A 22,855-nucleotide genomic window follows, 5' to 3' on the forward strand; every position below is an offset into this window, starting at 1 on the left:
AATAAACAGGTATTTGACAAAAAGCCAGAGAATGACCAAAGTGTATAGTTGTAATCTCCTGGGAACCATGGACTATAAACTGATCGTAATTCATTGAATAGCTGAGATATGTAAGTCTGGACCAACATAATGGACCAGCAGACCAACCAACAGACTTTGAAAAAAAGTCTATAAAATACAAAGTATATAAGTGTAGCGCATATACTAGACCAAAGTATACATTCACAACACAGACTTGACACTTGTTAGTTATACAGTATAATAAAGGTGCTTCCATCACACATGGATTTCAAAAACACTCTTAATGATCTTGTCTGACAAATAATAAGTACAAATATTGTATTTTAAAAGAAAGCCTGATTCTTTTCTGCTTGCTGTCAAACCTTAAATTGTTTCTCTCTCCAACAGTGTTTGCACACTAAAATACTTGAAAAGGTTTTTGGAGGAACTTTTCTTTCCTGCCTCCCCTCTTTCAGAAAAGAAGAAAATCTCTCTCCATTGATTTTCTGTTACTTTGTGACCAAAATAGTGCAGTGGGCTGAGTCCCTTGTGAGTGCTGAGCTGTTCTAGACAAGCCGGCAGTTGGAGGCAGTCTGTGGGCTGGGAACGGAGAAGAAGGGAGCTGACAGCGCGTGAGTCTGCTGCAAGCCTCCCATGACAGTTGGTCCCGGACGAGGAGGCCAAGTAAACAACCATAGCTAGAAAAGCACAGTGCCATGCCTTGAGCCTGGAGAGAGAGAAAATATAAAGAGAGACAAGAGAGCGCTCAGGAATAAGATGACACGGGGTGCAGAGGCTTCCGGAGAGGGTAATGAGTTTGGCCAGGTTCCCATGATATGCTGCACTGCATCGGGAGAGGAAGAGAGAGACAGAGAGAGAGATGCTTTTAGTTGTTCCAGTTTGGATAAAACTGTCCCCATCTGTTCATCTTTTGTGCCTAGAAAAGAACTCCATTGTTTTTCTGCATCACAGAAGCCAGAATCCAATTACATGTGATGGCCACAGATACTGCAGCAGAAAAACAACTGTGCTCCAGCTGTTTACTCTCACTATTGACTGCTGAATCTTATGCTTATGCCATTAGAGTGTAAGGGCACCTATAAGCCCATCACCCAGTTTGGAGGAAGAATGGAGAGAGATGGAGAGGCATTAGTAATATTGACCATATTCACTGATCGATATCAAATTCGCTTCTGCTATCGGTGCATCAGGGTGAAGTGGCTCCCACAGTGACGCTTTTCTTCCTTCCCTCTCTCTCTCTCTCTCTCTCTCTCTCTCTCTCTCTCTCTCTCTCTCTCTCTCTCTCTCTCTCTCTCTCTCTCTCTCTTTCTTTGTGTGTTTTTGTTCTTCCCTCTCTACCCCCCCTTTTACTACACTTACCCTTCACAGAGGGTCTGTACCAGCTGGGTGGTCGTCGATGTGCCCCTCAGAGCAGCATTGAAGGACTGGAGGACACAGAGGTAGGATCATTACGAAGAACCTTTATATTTTGTGTATTGATGAGCAGCCAGGAACAAGCAGAAGGACCTGGGCATTTGTCTTTCCGTGCAACCTCACTGCATTCACAAAATGATGCCTCTATTCCTTCCTTCCCTTTGAGTCTCTCCTTTTAAGTGTTTGTTTTTTTCCAACTCTAACTGAACTCTCCTGCAGAGGAAGTGTAAAACCCATGTGCTGCTGCTCGTGGTGCATGGGGGGAACATCTTGGACACAGCGGGCGGAGACCCCAGCACAAAGACTGGTGATGTGGCCACCCTGGCCTCAGTGCTGGAGAAAGTGACGCGGGCGCATTTCCAGGCTGCTGCAGAACATGTGATGATCAAGCTGGTGCCATGTCCGGCTGTGTGCGCTGAAGCCTTCTCCCTGGTGTCAAAGTAAGTGCTGTTGCCAAAACAGGGAGTCTCATCGGTCCCTCTTGCACTTGTCATTGAAAGTGACTCATATCTGGATAAAATCCGACTGTGGTTTAATATGCTTTCATTTATATTTAGTCATAGGAAAAACCTGATTAGATAACTGGACAAGGACACGAGAGCTCACTGAGTTGACTGATGAGTAAGAAAAAGTGAATCATATGCTATGGCCTTCTTAGTCATCATTTCTGAACCCAGTGAAACACTTCCAGGACATTTTGTACCAATGTGTTTGATGGGGCTATCCACCAACATCCTCAAAACACCAAATGTACATGTACATGTTCCCCGAGTGCAGGACACTTGTAGTGAACTATTCTGTTTCAAATATGTTTTACTGAGCCAAAGAAAATCATATATTCAGCCATCACGCATCAATGTATAAGCTCTTGTTTTCACAACAGAAAATGGTTATAAAATGATATTGAAATATATTCACAGATATACTGTATTTACAAAATATGTCATGTCATATGCAAGATTTGACCTTGGAATGAATGCTTTCCACAGTGAATAAGTAAAAGGAATATAAAACAAAAGAATAAAAAAACATAAATAAATTATTACAAAAATAATGACACATTTGCATTTAGTAAGAATGCAAGATATGCAACAAGGGGGTTATATTTTTGGAGTCTGTTTGGTAAGACATATCTTACCTGTTATCTGTTCCAGTTTATTATCACATGCCTTCTTTAGACAGATCACAAATCGGATAGCATCAATCTTGCTTTTCCAAAGCTATATGCAAATCTGGGTAGGTGCTGCTCTGCTCTGCATCTGAAGTTGTTGATACTGTAACTCCAAAAACATGCCAGAGGAATAAAAAAACAGTATGCAATACAAGCATGGATGAACTAGCCAGATATTATTAAATTTCAGAATCAGAACCAAAAATATTCTTTATCATTTTGGACTCTGATGCTGCACAACACTGTCTCCATGATACAAAATCAAGACTAAAAGCCTGCTGCAACACACTCAAAACACTCAAAAGACCATGAGCTTCACAGGTTTAGCCTAACACAAGTGCAGTTTATAGTTATAACAATGAATCAATGATACCTGCTTCAGTTTCAGGGTCTTGGTTCTGTGCATGCTGCGTCTCAGTAAATGTTTCAAACTGTTAAATTGTCTGGAGTAATCAGATTTCAACAGCGATTCTTAGTTGCATGTACACATAACATCCGATACAGAAGATATTCCATATGCTTCATTGAGAAAGGCACTTAGCCATGCTTCCCTTAATTTGTTTCTTTTAATTTTATGTAAACAACACTCTCTGTATTTTAATAGACCATCTCAATGACTAAAACAGGGAATCTGCACTGGACTTTACTGTTAAAGGAGTTATTTCCTAAATCTGCCCAGTGTGAATTCAAGCCTACATGAATAGAGACAGAAACGCTTGGCTGGTGATGGTAGCGAAGGTTAATTGAGAGAATATATTGACCAAAGACCCCTAAACAGACAGTGCAATGTTAATTAGCATGCTGATGACATTTCCAGCCCTAGCAAGCAAGTGCTCATGTGGAATATTAAACTCCCAACCTTTTTGAAATGCTTTTGTTTTTGATTGTGAATTCTCCCTGTAACGTACTGGAGGTGGCTGCTTGGCAGACAAATGAATGGCTAAATGATGTTACACACAGTTTCCACTGATGCTGAGGCCTCTGCAAGGAGAGTGTGCAATGATCTGTTTGTATAATTAGCTACTGTTGCTTTGTATTCAGGTTTCATTTTGGTATCAATTTCAGAGTGAAAGTTAATCTTGGATGTTGTGGCAGTAGCTCAGTGATGAACAGCCGACAGTAAATGAGTCTTCCCATATGGCATATTATATAGTATTATGGCCATTAAACTGCACAGGTCTTAACTCCCTGCAGTCCTGTGTAATGACGTCCTTGGCTGCTAGATATTTCTGAGATACAGGAGATATAAATGCATGTCTCTGTTCACAGGTTTACTCCTTCTTTAGTCTTGTCAACTGTCTGTGCAGAGAGTAGCTTAAGCGTAACTAATGATTTCATTTCACATTTAATGTCACATGTCCCAGTGGTCACCAGTCTTCTCTCTGACAGTGTCACTTAGTTTTTCACTGCTCTCCAATTACAAGCCGATGATGTTTTTGTCAGAATTGCCACTAATCACCGTGGCTGAAAGAGCGTGTTTGGCAATGAAGAGTCTGGTTTTGTGATTGGCGTGAGCAGGAGAGAGGTGGTGACTGGAAGCAAGATGTGTGTAAAGTGATTTGAGTGCTGTAGCTGCTTGGCAGCTTGATGTCCGCTTGGCTGTCACCACATCCAGAGTTAAAATATTAAAAACAACAACTCCCCGTGGGAGACGAGCACAACTTGCCACATGTCTCCATTGCTTGCTGTATAATGCATGTGGACACACGAATACATACACAATTTATATATAAGGCAAGCATGAAAAAATAGCTTGAGGAAAGACCCATTCATATGAAAATAGCACGGACCAAAGCTGTTTTACTAGGAAGTGAATGACTGAATATGAAGAGAAAAAAATCATCTCAGAAGGATTAAGAGATGTATAATACACTTTATCCCACCTTATGTATTAAGTACTTAATTGTAATGTTAGATGGCTTGTGTTCCTGCCGGTTTCATTTTTCTTCAACAAGATATTTTTTTAGACAATTTTTATGTAACAGCCCAGTGTAATTTTTTTAACCCTTTCTAAAGCTTCTCATCAGGAAACATATGATGTATATATGATATATGTATATTTCATGTCAAAACAATCTGATACAAGTCTTTGCTTATTTCCTCAATAATTTGCATTATACTGTAAGGGGGAATATATTGTTTTAAGATATGTTAAAGGAATTAATTTAGGTTATAAATACGAAAAAAAAATGTTTTTTTGTGCTCTGGTGAAAGTAGACAAAGAATGCTTATGGCCAGATGGCTCCAGGTCCTCAACATATTCTCACAATATGTGCAGCCAGTAGGCATTCATACACGCCCACACTGCACCAAACAACACTTATTCAACTCCACTTTTGTCAGTTAACAGTGTTTACTCTAATGACAGCGTTGGACATGTGGGTGTGTGGAGCCTCATTTATTTCTGTGCCAACATAAACATCAGAGGAGTGGGCACCCAAGCAGGAGGGAAACGCTGGTGTATGGGTAATTTACTCTCATTCTGGGTAACAGATTGGCTGAAAATCGCACCACGCAGTGAAGGTGGCAAATCCTCTTAGCGCCTGAAAAGACAAACTTTCACATAAACAAACCACTTTGGACTCAGTTCTTGATAATTCCTTATGTACCAGAGGAAGTCCCCATAGAGGATGAACTTGTTTTTCAGCCTGTGTTGTTCTCTGTTGCCACGTGTGTGCATGGCCTGCTGTGCTCTGAGGGGCTCCAAGCGCTCATTATTAGCTCTGCCTGCTAATGAATGTACCTGACAGTGCTGGCCAGGAGCTGGGTGTCAAGACAACACACACATATAATCCATAAACACACACACTCACACATACATCCCACACAAAAAACACTTGGAAAAGAGCACTGTTATGTGTATTATTGCACCATAGCACATCCAATTAACAGTGGCAGTGAAAAGGCTCCCAAATTGATTTCCTCTTGCAGCCGACGCGCCGCCTCTGTCACAGTTTGAAGAGAAAGAAAAATTTCAGCTGCTAAAAACTTCTGTGCTGCAGGAAAGAAAAATCAAACTGGTTTGTGTGGATTCGGTGTCATTGTGTTGGATCATTTTTCCATCAGGGTGAGCGGAGGACGAGGAGGAAGCCCGCTCACCCATGTGTGCAGCAAGCGACCTCAGTTCATAGTGATAGAGTCTCATTATTCTGGCCATCGGCGGCTGGGGACATGCCGCTACTATTTCTGGGACCTCTCCCTAATTAAGAGGACTCTGCAGAGGGCCATTGCTGCTCATGTTAATTGTGCAAGCGTTGTGCCAACTATTAAGAAACGGGGAGAGCAATTAAACAGGAATCTGACAGACTTCAGAGTTTTCAGTTTGACATTACGTGGCGAGCGGTAAAAGGGGGGTGGCGGGGGGCGAGGGTTGCATAATGGAGTCTTTCTCAAGGTTATACTGTGTGAGATCACACTGATTTGAGGGTTAATCGACTCACTTGGCCTTATCGTCTCCCCCTGCTACAGTAAATGGATATCTTCATCGTCACATTGGCGTGAAAAACCTCGAAGAATAGTTCTGTAACTCAAGGAAAATCAACATGACAAAGAGGCTCACTGGTTTCGAAGATAAAGGAACCCTTTCAGCAAATCTCATTTTAAGTTACTGTATGTCTATTATGAAACAGCTATTTAAGCTTTTTGTATTGTGTGAATGTGTCTTCAAAGAGGTGCACGTTACAATATGACCTCAGTGTATTCTCAGTCAGTATCACTTACATTTTCCTAATGTGAGTGGAGAGATGTAAACAGGGTAAATGTTGGCGCTCATGAGCGAGTGACTCATGTTTTGAAATATCAGGGACAGACTTGTCACTGCAGTGTGAGCCACGCTCCAGCACCATTCATGGCTCTGTTGATGATGCCTCTCTTTGAGGAGCAAACACACCGGTCCCTCACAAGTAACATATCTGTGTTACCTGTGTGCTGCTGGCTGATGGATGTCAGGTGTGTCATGTGTGTGTGGCTGTTAGATGAACACGTGCTCTCCAGTCGTATGCACAAAATCCAGACTGTAGAACACCATCTGCCTCTGACAACAAATACGGCGTTTTTCCGTTTCGCTCCATCAAGATTGTTCGCCTGAAATCGCTGCCACTATTTTACTGATCACTAGGGAAATAATAGTCAGAATTACTAAGATTCATTATGGTCATTAAAATGTTGATGGGATTTGGATGGTGTGGCGGAGCAGACTTTCTGAAGTGCATGTTTGTATAGACATAGATGATAATGATCGCCTAGCATTAATTAGGATGATTGATTCCGAGACCGAGAATAACCTGCTGCAATCCGTGAGGATGTGGTACCTTCAAGCTGCCTCAGCAAATAAACCAGAAAACATTAACGCTCATGCACGTACAAACACACACATACACACAAATAAATCGTTTCGGTGCACTCTTTTGAATGTATAACAGTGGCTGCTCTGTGGTAATGATACTAACAAGTGCTTGCATAATCAAGTAATTATGCAATGCAAATAATGGGTGTCTCACCTGACATTTGTTGAACAGTACAGCAGGTGTTGAACCTCTGCTCCTGTCATGTGACTTGTGAACCCTGTTCAGAGGAAGAGCTGCATTTGGAATATTAATTGGAGCTATTTTCAATTTTTCAGGTCTGTGTTTTTTGGTGTGTGTGTGTTTGAGCAGCAGTTGTTAACATGACTCTAATAAGATCACAGCCGTGTAACTACAAACGGAAAGTCCAAGCCCTCGGTGGTATTTCACTTGGGATGTTGGGATTTCTCCTTTCAATTCCAAAACTCAGTAAACAGGAAGATACAGTAATAACTTGTGGTATGAGGTGACCTGATGGTATTTTGTTGCACAGCAAGTTTCCCCCAAGACCAAAATGTTGCCAACTCCATGCCTGGATTGCCTGAGTTGCATTATTTCTCACTTAAGCCTCTGTAGAAGTGACATTGTTGATATGCAAATACCTGTGTGCATCCTTATGCAAGTGGCACTGAATATATTACAGAGTTTCTCCCTTTTTACTGTTTGCTTTCAAACCTGCATGAAGGGAGCAGGTTATAGAGTAGAGCCTCAATAAGGTGCTCTGGAGAGAAGAGCGCAGGGTTCATGCACCACGGAGTTGACACTGCAAAAGCAGTTTGTGTCTCAGGTGATGTCTGTAACATGTTTCTGCTGACAGCAACACATCAGAGCCACATCCTTGGGTGTGATGCGTCGCACTGCTGCTCATTAATACCAACTGGTCCAGTGGGAGAGATGATGTTTTATAGAGATTACAGTATATAGGACAGGTCTACAGACATGCTGTGGCCCTGTGTATTTTACATATTTCTGTCTATATATATATATATATATATATGTGGCTTTATCCACCGTAGATGTCAGACACTTGCTGCTGAGCACCATGTTGCTGTGAGCACAACAAACATGTCTCTTTCTTCTCCATAATTTCTGAAGCCTGCAGCAAGGTTTTTTTTTTTTAAATTGCTACACAAATTGGTCATGGCTGCTATAAACATATGGTAGTGCAGAATCTCGACTGTAATAAGAAAAAAAGTAATGATAATGGAATTGGTGTTTTTTTTTTCAGTAGTTCTCAAAGTTTTATTTGGATAATTAAAAGTGTTTCGGTCCTGAAAATAGGATTATAATGAGGTAATTACACAGCCGTGTAGTCAGTTCAGGCAGTCATAGAAACACTGGCTTAATTTGACTTATACACATCCAAGCTTTCCCAGCCAGTGACAGAACATCGATATGCTCTGACCCCAATTGTTCACGAAATAAAGGAAATATTTTCTTGCATAGATGGTACACACAGGCTCCATTTTTTCTTTTCTGGGGTATTGTCACCATGGTGACACAATGTTTTGCTCTAATAAAACAAAGTTCATAACCTGCCAGAGGCACAAAAGAGACTGTCACTGGACTTACAAATAAATTGTGGCAGTCCAATTAGAAAAACAACACTAAGATCTACCTCCTTTCGGGAAATACAATCATTCACTCACTTAGTCAGATTCAGTAAAATTAGATTATATTAGAAGATTGATATTAATGTAGTCTAATTTAGTGGAGAGATTAGTCCAGAATGTTTCAGGTTCAATTCAGTTCAACTTATTTCAAATATATTATGAAATGTATCATTGTCAGAAAGAAGCATACGTCTTGTTTACTGTTTTCCTACAGCTGGTGGTAAGAGTCCACGAGCTCACAGCGGGATGAAGGGAAAACAGAAGCAGAAAAAAAAGCTACAGAGAGTGAGTGACAGAAAATAATTAACCCCAGTCAAGAGATAAAACACCCACCTTGAAACAATTTCAAAACAATTATTTCCCTGTTGTATTTTGTTAGCTGGCAAACAGCAAAGTGTTGCAGGTGGAACGTGTGCAGTGCCAATAACTCATGCAAACACTGGGCCCAGGAGATGGCCGTTAGGTAATTATCTCCAATCCATAAGATAAACGCCTGTTAAGAAAATCCTTTTATTTTTACCTCACTGCTGATGGAGGGTATTTTGTTTTATAACTGTCAAGGCAAAACCAACAACAAATTTATCCAACTAACAACTTTCGCCTGTGTGTTCAAAGCCTGATGTATTCAAAGCCTGATGTATTCCTCCTCTTCATAATCTAAATTAAAATGCATTGTTGAACTACACATTAGAACTGGGTGACATGTTCCTTCTCTACAACAAACGTGGGCACAGCAGTTCACGCTGACTCAGTCCCAAAAGCACCATCCTGCTGCTGTAAAACCCACAGCTGAAAATAGTCCCCATCCAACATGCTGTTTACTCTTTACTTTTGTTTGAGTAACATTTAGATTTAGATTTAGGCTAGATTTAGATTTAGAAAACTTTATTGTCCCGCCAAAGCAGGAAATTCATCTTTGGTCTCACTTACATACTGTAGGAAAAACACAGTCAGCAAGACTTACAGGTACATGAGACAAAACAAATCAACCATGATCACATAATAAAAAAAATACATACATACAGGTAACAACCGCACTTCAAGATCCCCTTTACTGTGTCTTATTGATTATAGAAATGGCATTGGGGATGAAGGAGCCCTTGTAGATCTTTTTCTTTGCCAGAGGTGCTCTATACCGCCGCCCTGAGGGGAGTAGTTCAAATTCACTATAAGGGGGTGAGTCTCATCTCTGATTATTGACAGGGCTTTCCTTTGTACAGCGGTGTCATACAGGCTGTCTAATGATCTTTGTTGACGGCCAACTATCTTCCCAGCCATGTTGATGATTCTATTGAGTTTGTTTTTGTTTACTGATGTCAGGTGCCCGTACCAAACAGTGATATTAAAGATAAGAAGCTTTCTACCAGACTGATAGCCTATACACCCTTTCCAGGATGTCTGGCCTGACCCCGAACCCCCTCAGTTTCCTGATTAAAATAATTCTCTGACTAGCTTTTTTATGGATGAAGTCAGTGTTATCAGTGAAACTCAGTTTGTCATCTACTGTATGAGTGTTCCCAGATACTTAAAACAGTTAACAATTTCCACAGTCTGGTAACATACAGTACAGTAGTATCAGAGGAAGCGAGTCTGCATAGTTTAAAATCAGCTCCTTTGTTTTGCCTGTGTACAGCCCTTAATGCAGAAGTAAGCGATCCGGTCGTTTTGGCTAACTTCTTGTCAGCCGATGGAGTTAGCAGCCCCCGCCCTCGTCATGGATCTATTGGTCCTCGTCCCTACGTCACCACATTCACGCGCATCCCTTGGCTGCCGTTCTCTCTCCTTGTCAGATAAAGGTTGTAGGATACAAGGAAAGTTTTCTCCTCGGCTTACAGCAGAGCAGAGTGACTGACAGACCCGTGTTTCAGACCAAACACTCTATATAAGTGATTGCTGTCGGAAGATATAACTATTTAAGACTTATATTAACACAAACATTCCGCTTACTTCTGCTTTAAGCTGTTTTATGAAACTCTTTTGCCATTTTTAAAGATGATCATGTTGAATTTGTGTCATTTTGTCCGTATCAGAATTGGAGGGTTTGGGGATATAGGGCATCATATATTACACAAATAAGTGGTTGTTCAGATTGTATCGTTTTGCTATCAACTTGTGATTTCAGGATCCATAAATGAGATTGGACAGCAGCTCAAGGATACAACGCTTTTATGGGAGCTCAAGCATTTTGAGAGACAGATTTCCAGTCTTTTCATGGGATTTGTCAACTACAGTATTAAAAGTATCGATTCAGCTCCTGAAGTGGTCGTAGGAAGGCTGCGCTAAGTGTGTCACAGGCCACTAGAATCTGTATTGAAAAGATTGAACAGAGATGCTGGAATATAAACAACATGTGGGGGAGCTCTTCTGTGTCTGCGCTACAAGCAAACTGTCAGCCTTCATCCTCACACAGAGGTTGTGCCCTTCTGTGTGGTGAGGTGTCCATGGTTACTGACATATTTCTGCCTTGGTGTGGCATCGCCGCCTTTCCCTGCGATCAGAGCATCTGATGGATGGTGACAGGGTTGCCACTGCTGCTCAAGGAGAGAGTGTGTGGGGGGGCCATCCTTTACTGTTTCCCCACGCTGTCACTTGAAGTGTCTCACTTGATCCGTACTTGCACTGTCACTGCAGCACACGCTAGCAAACACAGACACCCATTAATGTGCACAGTAAAGGAACAGAGGCTGTGCTCTCAGTGTTGTTGGCTCCTCGGGTTTTATTTGTTGAGGTAACATCTTTCCTGTTCTTGTTTTCTTTCTTGTGTATACACACATACACACGTGGTGGCACCGTTGTGGTAATGCCTTTGTGTGTCGAGCCAGATTGAGAGCATCATGATCAGAGTGAATGAGACAATGGGGTAGTCAAAGAGAAGCTATCACAAAAGGAGCATTGTGAACTTTCTCCAACCTTCATTTATTTTGACATTAGCAGGGACATTTGGAAATGATGACTGGCATTTTACTAGACTCCAAGGAAACATCAAACAAAAGGCCTTTTTTAAGACAAAGTGATGATGCCGTTTGTTGTTTTTCTCGTTTTCCTGTTGTTGTCTTGCTGTTGTTACTGTTGATGTTGTTGTCATTGTTGTTGGTATTGTCGCTGTTCTTTTCCTGTCCTGTCTTGTGTTTTTAACTGGACCCAGAGTCTGTACTAATAAATTATCTATCTATCTATCTATCTATCTATCTATCTATCTATCTATCTATCTATCTATCTATCTATCTATCTATCTATCTATCTATCTATCTATCTATCTATCTATCTATCTATCTATCTATCTATCTATCTATCTATCTATCTATCTATCTATCTATCTATCTATCTTTATCCATCCATCCGACCTTCCTTCCATTCTTCCTACCTACCATCACAACCCTCCAGTCTAAACCCGTACAGCTACGACGAGAGCTGCGTGTCCAGCAGCGTCGACCACCTGCCCCTGGCCGCCCTCCCTCTCCTCGCTATCGTCTCGCCACGCTACCAGGATGCCGTGGCAACCGTCATCGCGCGAGCCAACCAGGTCTACCACAGCTTCCTGCAGTCGGATGACGGCCAGGGATTCACGGGTCAGGTCTGTCACGCCGCACTCTGGAGAGGGCAGGAGAGGAGAGGAGAGGAGAAGTACACTCATTATTGAGTAATGGGCTGTACACAATGTAATAGAAATCAATGATCGTCAAAGGCAGTAAAGATTCTCTCTCTTCTACGTAACCACTACTAGGCTCTTGGTTCAAGGTGCATTTTATAATGAGGTAATGATCTGTAGGAAGAGTGTTCATCATGAGTTGCATTAAACCCTGTTACTGTCCAGCTGTGAAACACACTGTCGTTGCATAGCTTCAATAAGGTTGTATAATGTAGTCTAAATGTAACTTTAAAAACCAGATTAGCAACACATAATAAAAACGAATCTGTAGTTTATTTTTTACTGCCGCAGCTGATGTACTTCAGCTGCAGTTGTGCTTGTTTTCTTTGAAAAGCATTAGATTCTCAGACAGGCTGTGATGGTTCATGATTGAAAACCACTGGTGAATAAAATCTTGATGAGCCAATCACTTAGGAGCACAGGGGGATACATTAGATACAGTCAAGTCAGGTACAAGTTAGCTGGCCTGCAGTTGATGAAAGGTAATTACAGTAATTTCTGTTATTCCTGATTGTGAATAGATGATGTATGCTGTGATAGTTGGTACTTCACTTCAATTCACTTCACTTTATTCATTTGTCCCTTGAAGGGCAATTTGGTTTGCAGCAGACACACATTCAACAGTCACAAAATAAGAAACATAAGACATACATGATAAAACATACAGGATGTGCAGCAAGGTACAGCAGATACACCAACTGTTACTGTACAACATTAAAGTGCATAGAGAATAAGTAATAATAAATAGTTACAAGTACAAATGCAAAATAGCACTAGCAGCAATATAGGCAGTGCAATCACCTCCTCCTCTCTGCAGCGTTTAGAGCCCAGATGGAGAGAGGCACAAAGGAGAACTTGAATCTGTTTTTGGTACTAGTTAGGGGGGACAGCTAAATGAAAACCAGAAGGAAGCAGCTTGTATTCAGGACTGAGAGGATGAGTAACATCCATATGAATAGACTTTACTTTTTTAAGCACCTGGATGTTAAAAATCTCATCCAGAGAGCTGAATTTCACCCCAGCTACCTTAGACGCTACCCGCACACTTCTCCCTATGGAGTTCTTGTTCCTTTTGGCAACGTTCCCGTACCAACAGCTGATTGAAAAGGAAATAACAGATTCAATGACAAAACATTTTCATCAGGCTTCTATCTACCTGGAATTTGGCGAGCTTCCTAAAACAAAAGAGGCGTTGCTGACCTTTTTTGCAAAACATGTCACAATTCATATCAAATTTTAACATGTTATCAGTTATAGTGCCAAGATACTTGTAATTGGTCACTAGCTCAACTGGCTGATTGAGAACAACACTACATTGATGAACTGGAGATGGTCATCTAAAATCAATACAAACCTCCTTTGACTTTCCAGACTTTCAGGTCTGTGGGGCTGTGGCATTATAAGAAAATGTGTTGATTTTTTCAATTTTGTAATTTCCTCTCCTTTACAAATTTATTTGCTCATCAATCAAAATATTCGACTTGTCATTTTTTTTCCTTCTGCAATATTGTTTTACAGATTAGTCTACTTGTAATTACTTTCATTGTAAGAGCTCTAGAGTTTTTTAATCAAGGAGTTTAAACTTTTAATAGTTTGCTACCTTGTGATTGTGGATACATGGGTTGGCACATTCAGTAACTGAAATACAGTATAGGCACTGTATCCCAGTTTCATACATGCATTTACTTTAAGCAGGAGGAGGCTGTGTGCTCAAAGGCCAAAAATCACTAAATTACGGACACTCAAAAAAAGCACGCAATCTAATGATGCGTGAGTGATGTGTGTGGAAAACAAATGGAAAACAAAATACAAACACAATATTCCCAGATGGTCAGCCAAACTGTTTGCCTTATAGTCCCAACAGATGAATGGTCTAATGGTCTAGGTTCTTTCCCACTGGGTTGCTTGTAATTACAGTCTGAACAATATGTTGTGAATGCAGCATTAAAAAAAATAGCTTGTTTTGTGAGTGAGCAGCTCTTGAATGATATTGCCCCCCAACGCAATGCATAAAGGAGATGGAGGAGATTCAAAACATTAAAATAAATTGTGAACAGTGTTGAAAAGGCTCCAGAGGGATAAATTACAGGCCAACAATACAACATGTTTTAAATCTTTAGAAAAACATCTGGCTTTCTCTTTTATCATCAGTGGTGTAGACTGACTGATGTTATTTGGCAAACTGCATTTTGGCAGGTGTGAACAGAAAGACAATTTTACTTGAGCGCTGTACTAAGTATATTTTTGGAGTATAAGTACTTTACTACTATCAGGGTAACTTACTGTAATACAAAAACAGTCACAGCCAACTCCTGTATACTGTCAGTCACGTTTGAACCAAATGATGCTACAGTCACAATGGTCTAATCTTCCATAAGTCAATGTTTAAAACATTTTGAAAATAATCTTGTTTTAAATGTTCACCATTTTTATCAGGACCAAAATTTAAAACAAAAGAAATATAAAAATGGCAATTGATAGATTCAATTGTATTTTATGGCCGGATTCTACAAGCTTTCTATTGTACAGTTTCTATAAAGTCTGTGTATTCAGTAGACTGTTTCAGAGTCATTCGGCTCTGTTGATACACTGTGGAACAATAATATGTAAACAGAGTTTTTAAAATCAAGAACTCTAATACTTTAATTTGACTGTAGTAAAACTTTCATTTGTATTGGAGTTATATTTCTCCAAGGGGATCTATACTCTGACTCAAGTAGTGTGATTAATATTGTCTGAGGGTCATACCCGCCTGTTCCTGTGCAATACGTTGTTTCCTCTTTTTTTCCCCTCTAACCACACTTCTCTCTAATTAAAGCTTTTACTGAGTGAGTGAAGCACATGTGTAAGGCATCTAAATCATGAATTTCCCGAGCAGGTTTGCCTGATGGGCGACTGTGTGGGAGGTGTGCTGTGCTTTGACGCTTTGTGCTTCAGCAACCACCAGAGGCCCGGCAGCCCCGACAACAGCAGCAGGAACAACAGCACCGAGAGCCTGAAGGTAAGCGCTCAGCGTCACAGTGATAAGATGATGATAATACTCTGGGCTGCGTGTTGTTCGGGTTTGTGGGAGACTTTTAACAGCTGGCACAAGATTTTTTTATTTTTTTATTTGGGAGAAATAACTCAAAATGATGACGATGATGTTATCTTTTGTCTCTGGCCTCTGGAACAAACATAAAGTGATTTTACAGTCCAACACCTCTATTAAAAAGGCTTCCAGAAATGCCCCTGTGCCATGGCCTTGGCACTGTGTTTTTCCATGATCTAATACATAAGATGTAAATCAAATGCAGGTTCATTCTATGTCTCTGGATCACGTTTGTTTTCAACAGGGAACTTGATGTGAATCTCAATTTTTCCAAGCGTTATTTTAGAAGTAACACTGTAGTGTGTGTGTGCATTGTTACAGTACATTTCTAGCTGTAGCTTGTCATTTTCTTGTCCTCTTTCTCCTGTTAAATGTTGCATGATCCCCACTTTGTGCCTTTTACTCCCTCCATCTCTCCTCCCCCCCGGTTGCCACTTGCACACAATGTTTTCCTCCCACATTGTTCACGTAGGAAAATGCATCACCAATCTGATTATGTGTTATCTTCTGATGCAGCCAACGCTGTGAGTGTTTGCGGCTTTACAGTAACCCGCAGGTTCTCCTGCTTCCTCTCAGGATAACTCGGGGTCTCTGCTTGGTGAGTCCAGCCCGGGGCTCAGCTCTAGCAAGAGGCTGAGTAAGAGCAACATCGACATCTCTGCCCCCAATGAAGGGCACAGTCAGGGTGGGCCGCCTCTCAGCAGGAAGCAGAGCGACTCGTATGATGGAGATACCTCGACCACTGGCCAGCACACCTTTTTTCCCAGGTGACGTAGCACACAGCGCAGGTGTTATTCTGATATGTATTCAGTACTGCAAGACAGTACAAGTTTAACAGACTGAGACATTGTGACTGTTTACAGAAATGATAATCAATTTTGAATCACAGCTTTATTTGCTCTGAAGTTTTTTCATCACTGTGGTAAAGTAGTTTGAATTTTCAGATATTTATTTAGGTCTTAGCCAGAACAATCATTCCCATCTGTTCTGCTAACAATTGATTTTCCAGATCATTTCATACTCTAGTTTGGTTTTCGTTTAGTTACAAACCAAACTTCAGAAAGCAATGTGATTGATTGGATCAGCAGTTATCGAATAAATCATTAGATAGACACAGATTTCTTGATGATTAGTAGCATGAACAAGTGTATCAGTAGTTACAGAGGATTTTATCCATATTGTTCATTTTTGTTCACGTACATAAAACACACTCTGCCACACCACTCTGCAACTGTAGTCTAATCCAGATTCTGACCTTTATCCTCAAAAAGAATGATCCTAAAATAAGCGCAAATACAGCAAAGTACAAACATTTCAAACATTTTATCAGATCTACTAAAAGAAAATTTTGGTAAACTCACTTTTAACCTTACCATGGATGATCTCTGTCAGTGCCAAATAAATACAGGTCAGTTTTCAATTTAACATTTGTCCTATAGGCAAAAGGATTATCAAAGTATTCAGATATAAAACACATGGTTTGTTTTGCATGTATTCTCTGTCAGTAAAAAAGGACCTCAGGTGACTTACAGTTGTACGTCCACAAAGAAACACTCAAACACTCACAAAGCCTATAATTTCAATCAGTCTGCAACAAGGATGCTGGGGTAAAAGAAAGCTGTGTATATCACATAACTATATAGTCTACCAAGTTCTGCAACACCAATAACAACCATCTGGTCAGTCTGAAAACACACTTGACCAAAGGAAAGCTTAGCTCAGTGCAACAGTGCAATGGTTTAAAGGTTCCTTTGTAAATAGGCACACACACACACACACACACACACACACACACACACACACACACACACACACACACACACACACACACACACACACACACACACACACACACACACACACACACACACACACACACACACACAAAAACACACTCACATTAAATAGTACAAAATGCACAGGTAAACAAAAACATGAAACCAGCCTTTGTTTAGGACAAACCCTCTGGCTGTAAAAAGGCATTGTTGGAAAGTGTCGGGGTTTGTACTTTGTAGCGATGGATGGAAAGATGATGGCCCAGTCGGCAAACTTTTGTTGGGTGATTTTCTTTTTATTACACCAAAAAAAACCCAAAGACCAAAATACTCACAGGTGGCAAAGCAAAAAAAACCAGCAGGAATATTTACAACAGGATGGAGCAAAACGATATTTACAAGAATCAGGCAGCAAGGGTTATCTACATGCTCCTCAGCCGAATGCGAGTCTTCAAGTGAGCTGAGCTCTCTTTAAATACCCCCTTGGCCCCTCCCCCGGGCAAACCAATTAACCAAGCACAGGGGTTACGAAACATAAACTGGGCAACATAACACAAAACTTACAGAACCCCTTTAAATATAACCCCAGTAGTGTGGCACTAATAACCCCTCATATGGCTGCGCCACTTTTCCCACAGAACACATAAATTAACAATACTTTAGAACAATTAACCACAACTGTGATGCATTTTTGGACAGCAAATGAAGTAGTTCTCTTTATTTCAGAATGTGAGAAAAAGGTGGGAATGGCCTCTTTCAGGGTGACCATGCTCCCCTCCGTAAGGTGCAAGGGGACAGTTGAATGAATATGTTGAATATGAAAATGATAGGAATCATTTTATATTGATTTCACAGTAATCAGATCTCAACCCAAGTGAACAACAATGGAAGGTTCTGGGACAGTGCCTTTCAAGCACCATCATCAAAACATGAATTAAGGGAATATCTCTTTGAAGAATTGTGTTCATACTTCGAGTAGAGTTTCAGACACTTGTAGGATCAATGCCAGGAATCACTGAAGCTGTTCTGGCTGCACATGGTGGCCCAACTCCTACTGTGTGGTGTATAGTTATACAACTTTTGCATAATTTAATAGTCATTTTGTCAACGTAATCACCAGCAACCTGGCAACAGACCGCATCCAACATCAAAGATACAGAAATCCTGCCATCCCTTTCTATCAAACAGCTGTTGGTGATTGATGACAGGTCTGTTAAAGGTTCATATAATGACCCAGATGTTGCACGCCGGCCCTCATCCAGATTTTCCTGGAGTGTGTCGGCCCGTCTCGCCCCTGCTCTTTATCAATATTTGCAGCTTGACTGCGCTGCATGCTTACCTGCTTCTGCTGGACTATAAATAGCCTGTCTGTGCCCGTGCCAGCCGCTTCGTGTGTGAGACCGAGCGCTGTGGGGGAATGTAGCTACTGTAGGTCGGGCTGGCTGGAGGGGATGTGGCTGCCATGTTAATTCAATTCAAGCAACCAGTATTCCCATTTTGAACCATATGCTCCACTGGACTCTGGCCTCCATAGTCACAGAGTAATTGAAGTTAGGAGCTCGTCAATTCAGTTACAGTGACAGTGCACTTTTCACCTATCACTTCTTGCACTGATTAAGCTGAAGCCTAGTTGAGTGTGGAGTGACCTCTTGTACTGGATTTTGCCCTTTTCCTTTGCACGTCCCAGTGGATATTCCCATAGTCACCAGGAGGGCTTATTAAAACTCCTTTTCCCAGACATTATCATCCTATGCTATGAGAATGTCTGTCTATCCATGCTTCACTCCGTTTTAGATGTTTCCATATACGTACCTTGACCCTGACTGGGAATAGCCTGAGATTGTGTGCTAATGGTCACAACGCTCCTGAACCTCACACCCCAGCCTCTCTTTGACTAATTTCACTGATGTTAATAAAACTGACTTTTACGGTTGAGAGAAATTAAATACCAAAACACCTAATAGACATAATTGACATAAAGCATTTAGAAAAATGTTAATGTAGTATAAAACGCTCAAGAAAAAAAAGATTATTTGTGGTTTGAGCCACTAAAAGTCTGTGCCTAATGCCCATAAGAAAATCTATTCGACATGCTGTAGCTTTATAGAGAGGCACCAGCATTAGATCTATTTGCCGCTCCTGCAGTAAAAGGCTGGACATGTTGAGACTTGACATGTTTCAGCTCACTAAGCAAATCTAATATTTGTCATATTTATTTAACATATTGGTAATAGTTAAATGAGAAGTGCTGCAAAAAGGACAATTTAAGTTGCAGCAAAAATAACACATCTCTTTCTGCACCAACAGGCAAAATGACAGTGTCCTGGGTACGATGTTATTAAGTATTTTATGTTGTAGTGAATGGAAAGTGCACTTACCCAGAGCATGAGGCTATTTACAGCAACCGAGAACATGTACAAACCCAATGTTTTAATCACGCTAATCCCTATGGCGCATGTCCTGTTTGTTCAATAAATAATGACCCGGTGGTCCCCATGTCTTCACCCGCACAGATACTGCTACTAGCTCTCCTGGAGTCTTTTAGGCTGCTACTAATTCCGAGGATCTTTTGCACAGTAACAGGTTTTGGTAGGTAGACAAACAAAGAGATTAGCAGTTCAGAGAAGAGAAAGAGTGAACACATTACAAGCGAGAACTAAAAAAAAACAAAACGGAAGCAGAAGACAATCAAAGCACTATTGATTTGGCTTTTAAAGATGTCTGGAGACTGTTGGCTAATCCTTTCTCCCTGCACAGGACTTAATGGGCAAATCTTGGCTCGCTGGAGAGCAGAGAGACAGAGGGTCAAGGCTGAGATGGGCTCGACTATTCAAACAGCTCTGAGCAGGATGTAGCCTGTGAAGGCTGAATGAAAAGCGACTCAGACTGAGTCACAAAGGCCTGCTGCTGACAATGACCCATAATATTAAAACAAACCAGCCTACAATGAGGATGAGGACAAAATGAAAACAGCAGTGACTCATCAAGAATCAAAGATTTGCCTCTGCTTTGTGCATATTTTTGACGTTTTAGGTAACCCTGCCTTTCTCTTCAAGTAAAAACAAAAAACACACCCATCTTCTTGCCTAGGCTCAACCACTCACACTCGAATATCAATACTGAGCCATGAACAGAGTTGAAAGGAATTGTAACACTTCAAAACGATCATTTTTTTTTATATTACTTACCTGAAGCTACGTTTTACTGGCTTTTACTTCACTCTTCGCGGGAAACACAGCTTTTAAAAGAGTAATATCGAATGTCCCCAAAAGCCTCTCCTGCAGCAAAGTGAATTCACTGTGAATCACTCCTTTATAGCTGTATAAACCACATTCACAAAATCCTCACATGCCTTTCCCCTCCTGTCCATTTATTGGCAGTCAGCATCAGAGTGAAGAACAATTTGTTTTCAACTGGTAGCCAATGGCGACAGAGAGAAAACATCAAGGGAAAAATACATGAACAATTCACCGGCAGATAAAATCTAACATTTTGTGTCTCATTCTTAGTTTGATGAAAGAAAGTGTGGAGCGAGGCAGCAGTAACACCAGTCTGATGCTGAACCCTGGCCGATTCGACTTTGAGGTGTCAGACTGCTTCCTGCTGGGCTGTCCGCTGGGCCTTGTGTTGGCCATGAGACGCACTGTGCTGCCTGCTGTCCAGGGTAAGAACTACGCACATGCAACACATGTGGTAGAAGATGAGACGCACATATAGAAGCATATGCAATGCCCAGGCACACACACAAGGATACCAGAATTTGTGTACTGTATGTGTGTCCATTAGTTACCAATAGTTTTGCTTTTTTTCATGGTTTTCTGGTATCAGCTCGTCAACCAACTGCAAAACACTGTTACTGTAACTGCACTGATCAGCATGAAAGATGCCAAAAAAATAACTTTGGCTGACTGATGGAAAGTCGAGTTCAAAATTATGTAGCTGCATGATCTCAAAGTTTTTTTTACCATTTTAGTCATTTTCTGTACAAATGCTCCCATTTTTAAAAGGATCAGATCAGTATAAATTCATTTTAACCTGGATGTCACCTCTCCGCTCATTGAAACCTGAGTTCTCTGTTCTCTGGAGAAAAAGACACGTTCTTTTTATGCTCTGCTCGTAGTTCACCAGATGAAAGGTCCTCTAATGGCAAGTGCAGCACAGAATATGCTTCGGCTTAGTACTGTCAGATATTACTCTTCATCTGACACAGCTGCACTTCATGCTAAAATCCTAATGTGTTTTTTTTCTCCATTGTGTTCTCTGTCTGTCAGTGAGCCAGCTCCATCCAGCCTGCTCTCAGATTTTCAACCTTTTCTACCCCTCGGACCCTTCGGCTTCCCGACTGGAGCCGCTGCTGCAGCCTCTCTTCCATAAATTGCCACCGTTTGCTGTCCCACGCTACCAGCGCTACCCGCTCGGAGACGGACGCTCAATTCTCATAGGTACGACGGGTGATTTGAAACCTGGAAATCAATTTACCTGTGTGGGGAGATATTGGGGAGCAGCTCCTTCTGAATATTTCATTAGTTAATCTATCCTCTGGTGGAATTGTATTGCCATATTAATAACCTTTTAGATTTTGCATTTCAAAGCTGACGTTAGACCTTTGAGGAATTCTTCCAGTGAGCCTGGATTACAGTGGCAGAGAGACAGACTCTGCGGTTTAGTCATGTGAATTGTCATGGATGCAGAAGGCAAATGGAGGCCTGATCCATTTGTGTGAGGTAAATCCTGACCCCAAAGCCTGAAGCATGAAGTAATTATACTTTATATTCTTGTGGTGCAGTACCTTTAGCCCGCCACAGCTCTCAGAGGATCAGGCGCAGTATGTGAGATATTAATCTGCTAGATATAGCACAGTCCTGCTGTAATCCCAGTGGAGGGCTTGGTTGTAGAGACTGAGTCCTTAATGAGCCACTGATTTATTTGAAGCATGTTTTAGCCCACTTTTGGGACACAGAGACTCATCCTAAACAGTCACAGCAGTTGTGACGCATCGCCTGGTTCCTGCCTCTCTTTCCACCTACCTCACTGAGAGAAAGTAGGGCAAGGACTGATCGCTGCTGTGCTAACAGCCTGTGAGCATGAATCCTGATATGAAGATAAGGCTTTGTGGTTTGGTGCAAGGCTTTAAAAAATTTAGACCCTTTTTACTCAACATGCAATCATTAGAGATATGTATGACTAAAAGCAGATTTGTGAAATGTGCCATGTCAGTGAAATGGAAAATGAATTTCCATCTAGCTTTCAGTTGTGCTTTTTGCGGGGGAGCACTGCATTTCCCTCAAACCACACATCTATATAGTCACTTAGGTATTATCATATTCACAAACCTTACTAAATGTAACTTTAGGAAAACCACAATTCTGACAGTTTGACACTTAAATTAAACTAATGTAAAATGCAGACATAATGAGTGTGGAAGTGAGTGTGAACAGCAACAGCAGCATCTCTGTCAAGATCCCAGGAGAGATCTGATGCTTTTTGATGTTATCTGGTTCATTTAGACAGATCTAGTTTCCCTGTGTTTGATAAAAAATAAAAATCACTAGTTTCAAATTAGCGTCATCACCTTTTACTAATATGGAAACAGTTACATGTCAGAACTATTTAACATTAAGCGTTACATAAATGTATCAGTCGTACATCATAGGGGGCAAAATTGTTATCATGGCCACACAAGCAGTACAGTTAAATCTGCTCAAAGCGAGATGACATCAAACGTCTACCTCCGAGGCTGAAAAATGAAAAACCTCTCTTCATATGATCATGCGAGTGT

At 41.0% G+C, this 22,855-nt stretch overlaps 1 protein-coding gene across 1 annotated transcript in view; it reads left to right on the forward strand.

Moving 5' to 3' along the window:
* The window catches only part of pitpnm3 (PITPNM family member 3), a gene marked incomplete at its 3' end in the record, with an annotated part of 56,259 nt that overhangs the window by 13,366 nt on the left and 20,038 nt on the right, over positions 1–22,855 (forward strand). The window contains exons 2-8 of the mRNA XM_083985419.1: positions 1,390–1,460; positions 1,654–1,874; positions 11,946–12,135; positions 15,089–15,211; positions 15,878–16,068; positions 20,586–20,740; positions 21,348–21,518. Of these exons, the coding sequence (XP_083841545.1) occupies positions 1,390–1,460; positions 1,654–1,874; positions 11,946–12,135; positions 15,089–15,211; positions 15,878–16,068; positions 20,586–20,740; positions 21,348–21,518 (1,122 nt within the window). The remainder of the gene's footprint in view (positions 1–1,389; positions 1,461–1,653; positions 1,875–11,945; positions 12,136–15,088; positions 15,212–15,877; positions 16,069–20,585; positions 20,741–21,347; positions 21,519–22,855) is intronic.

The sequence above is a fragment of the Trachurus trachurus genome, assembly GCF_905171665.1.
Source record: "Trachurus trachurus genome assembly, chromosome: 13".
NCBI lineage: Eukaryota > Metazoa > Chordata > Actinopteri > Carangiformes > Carangidae > Trachurus > Trachurus trachurus.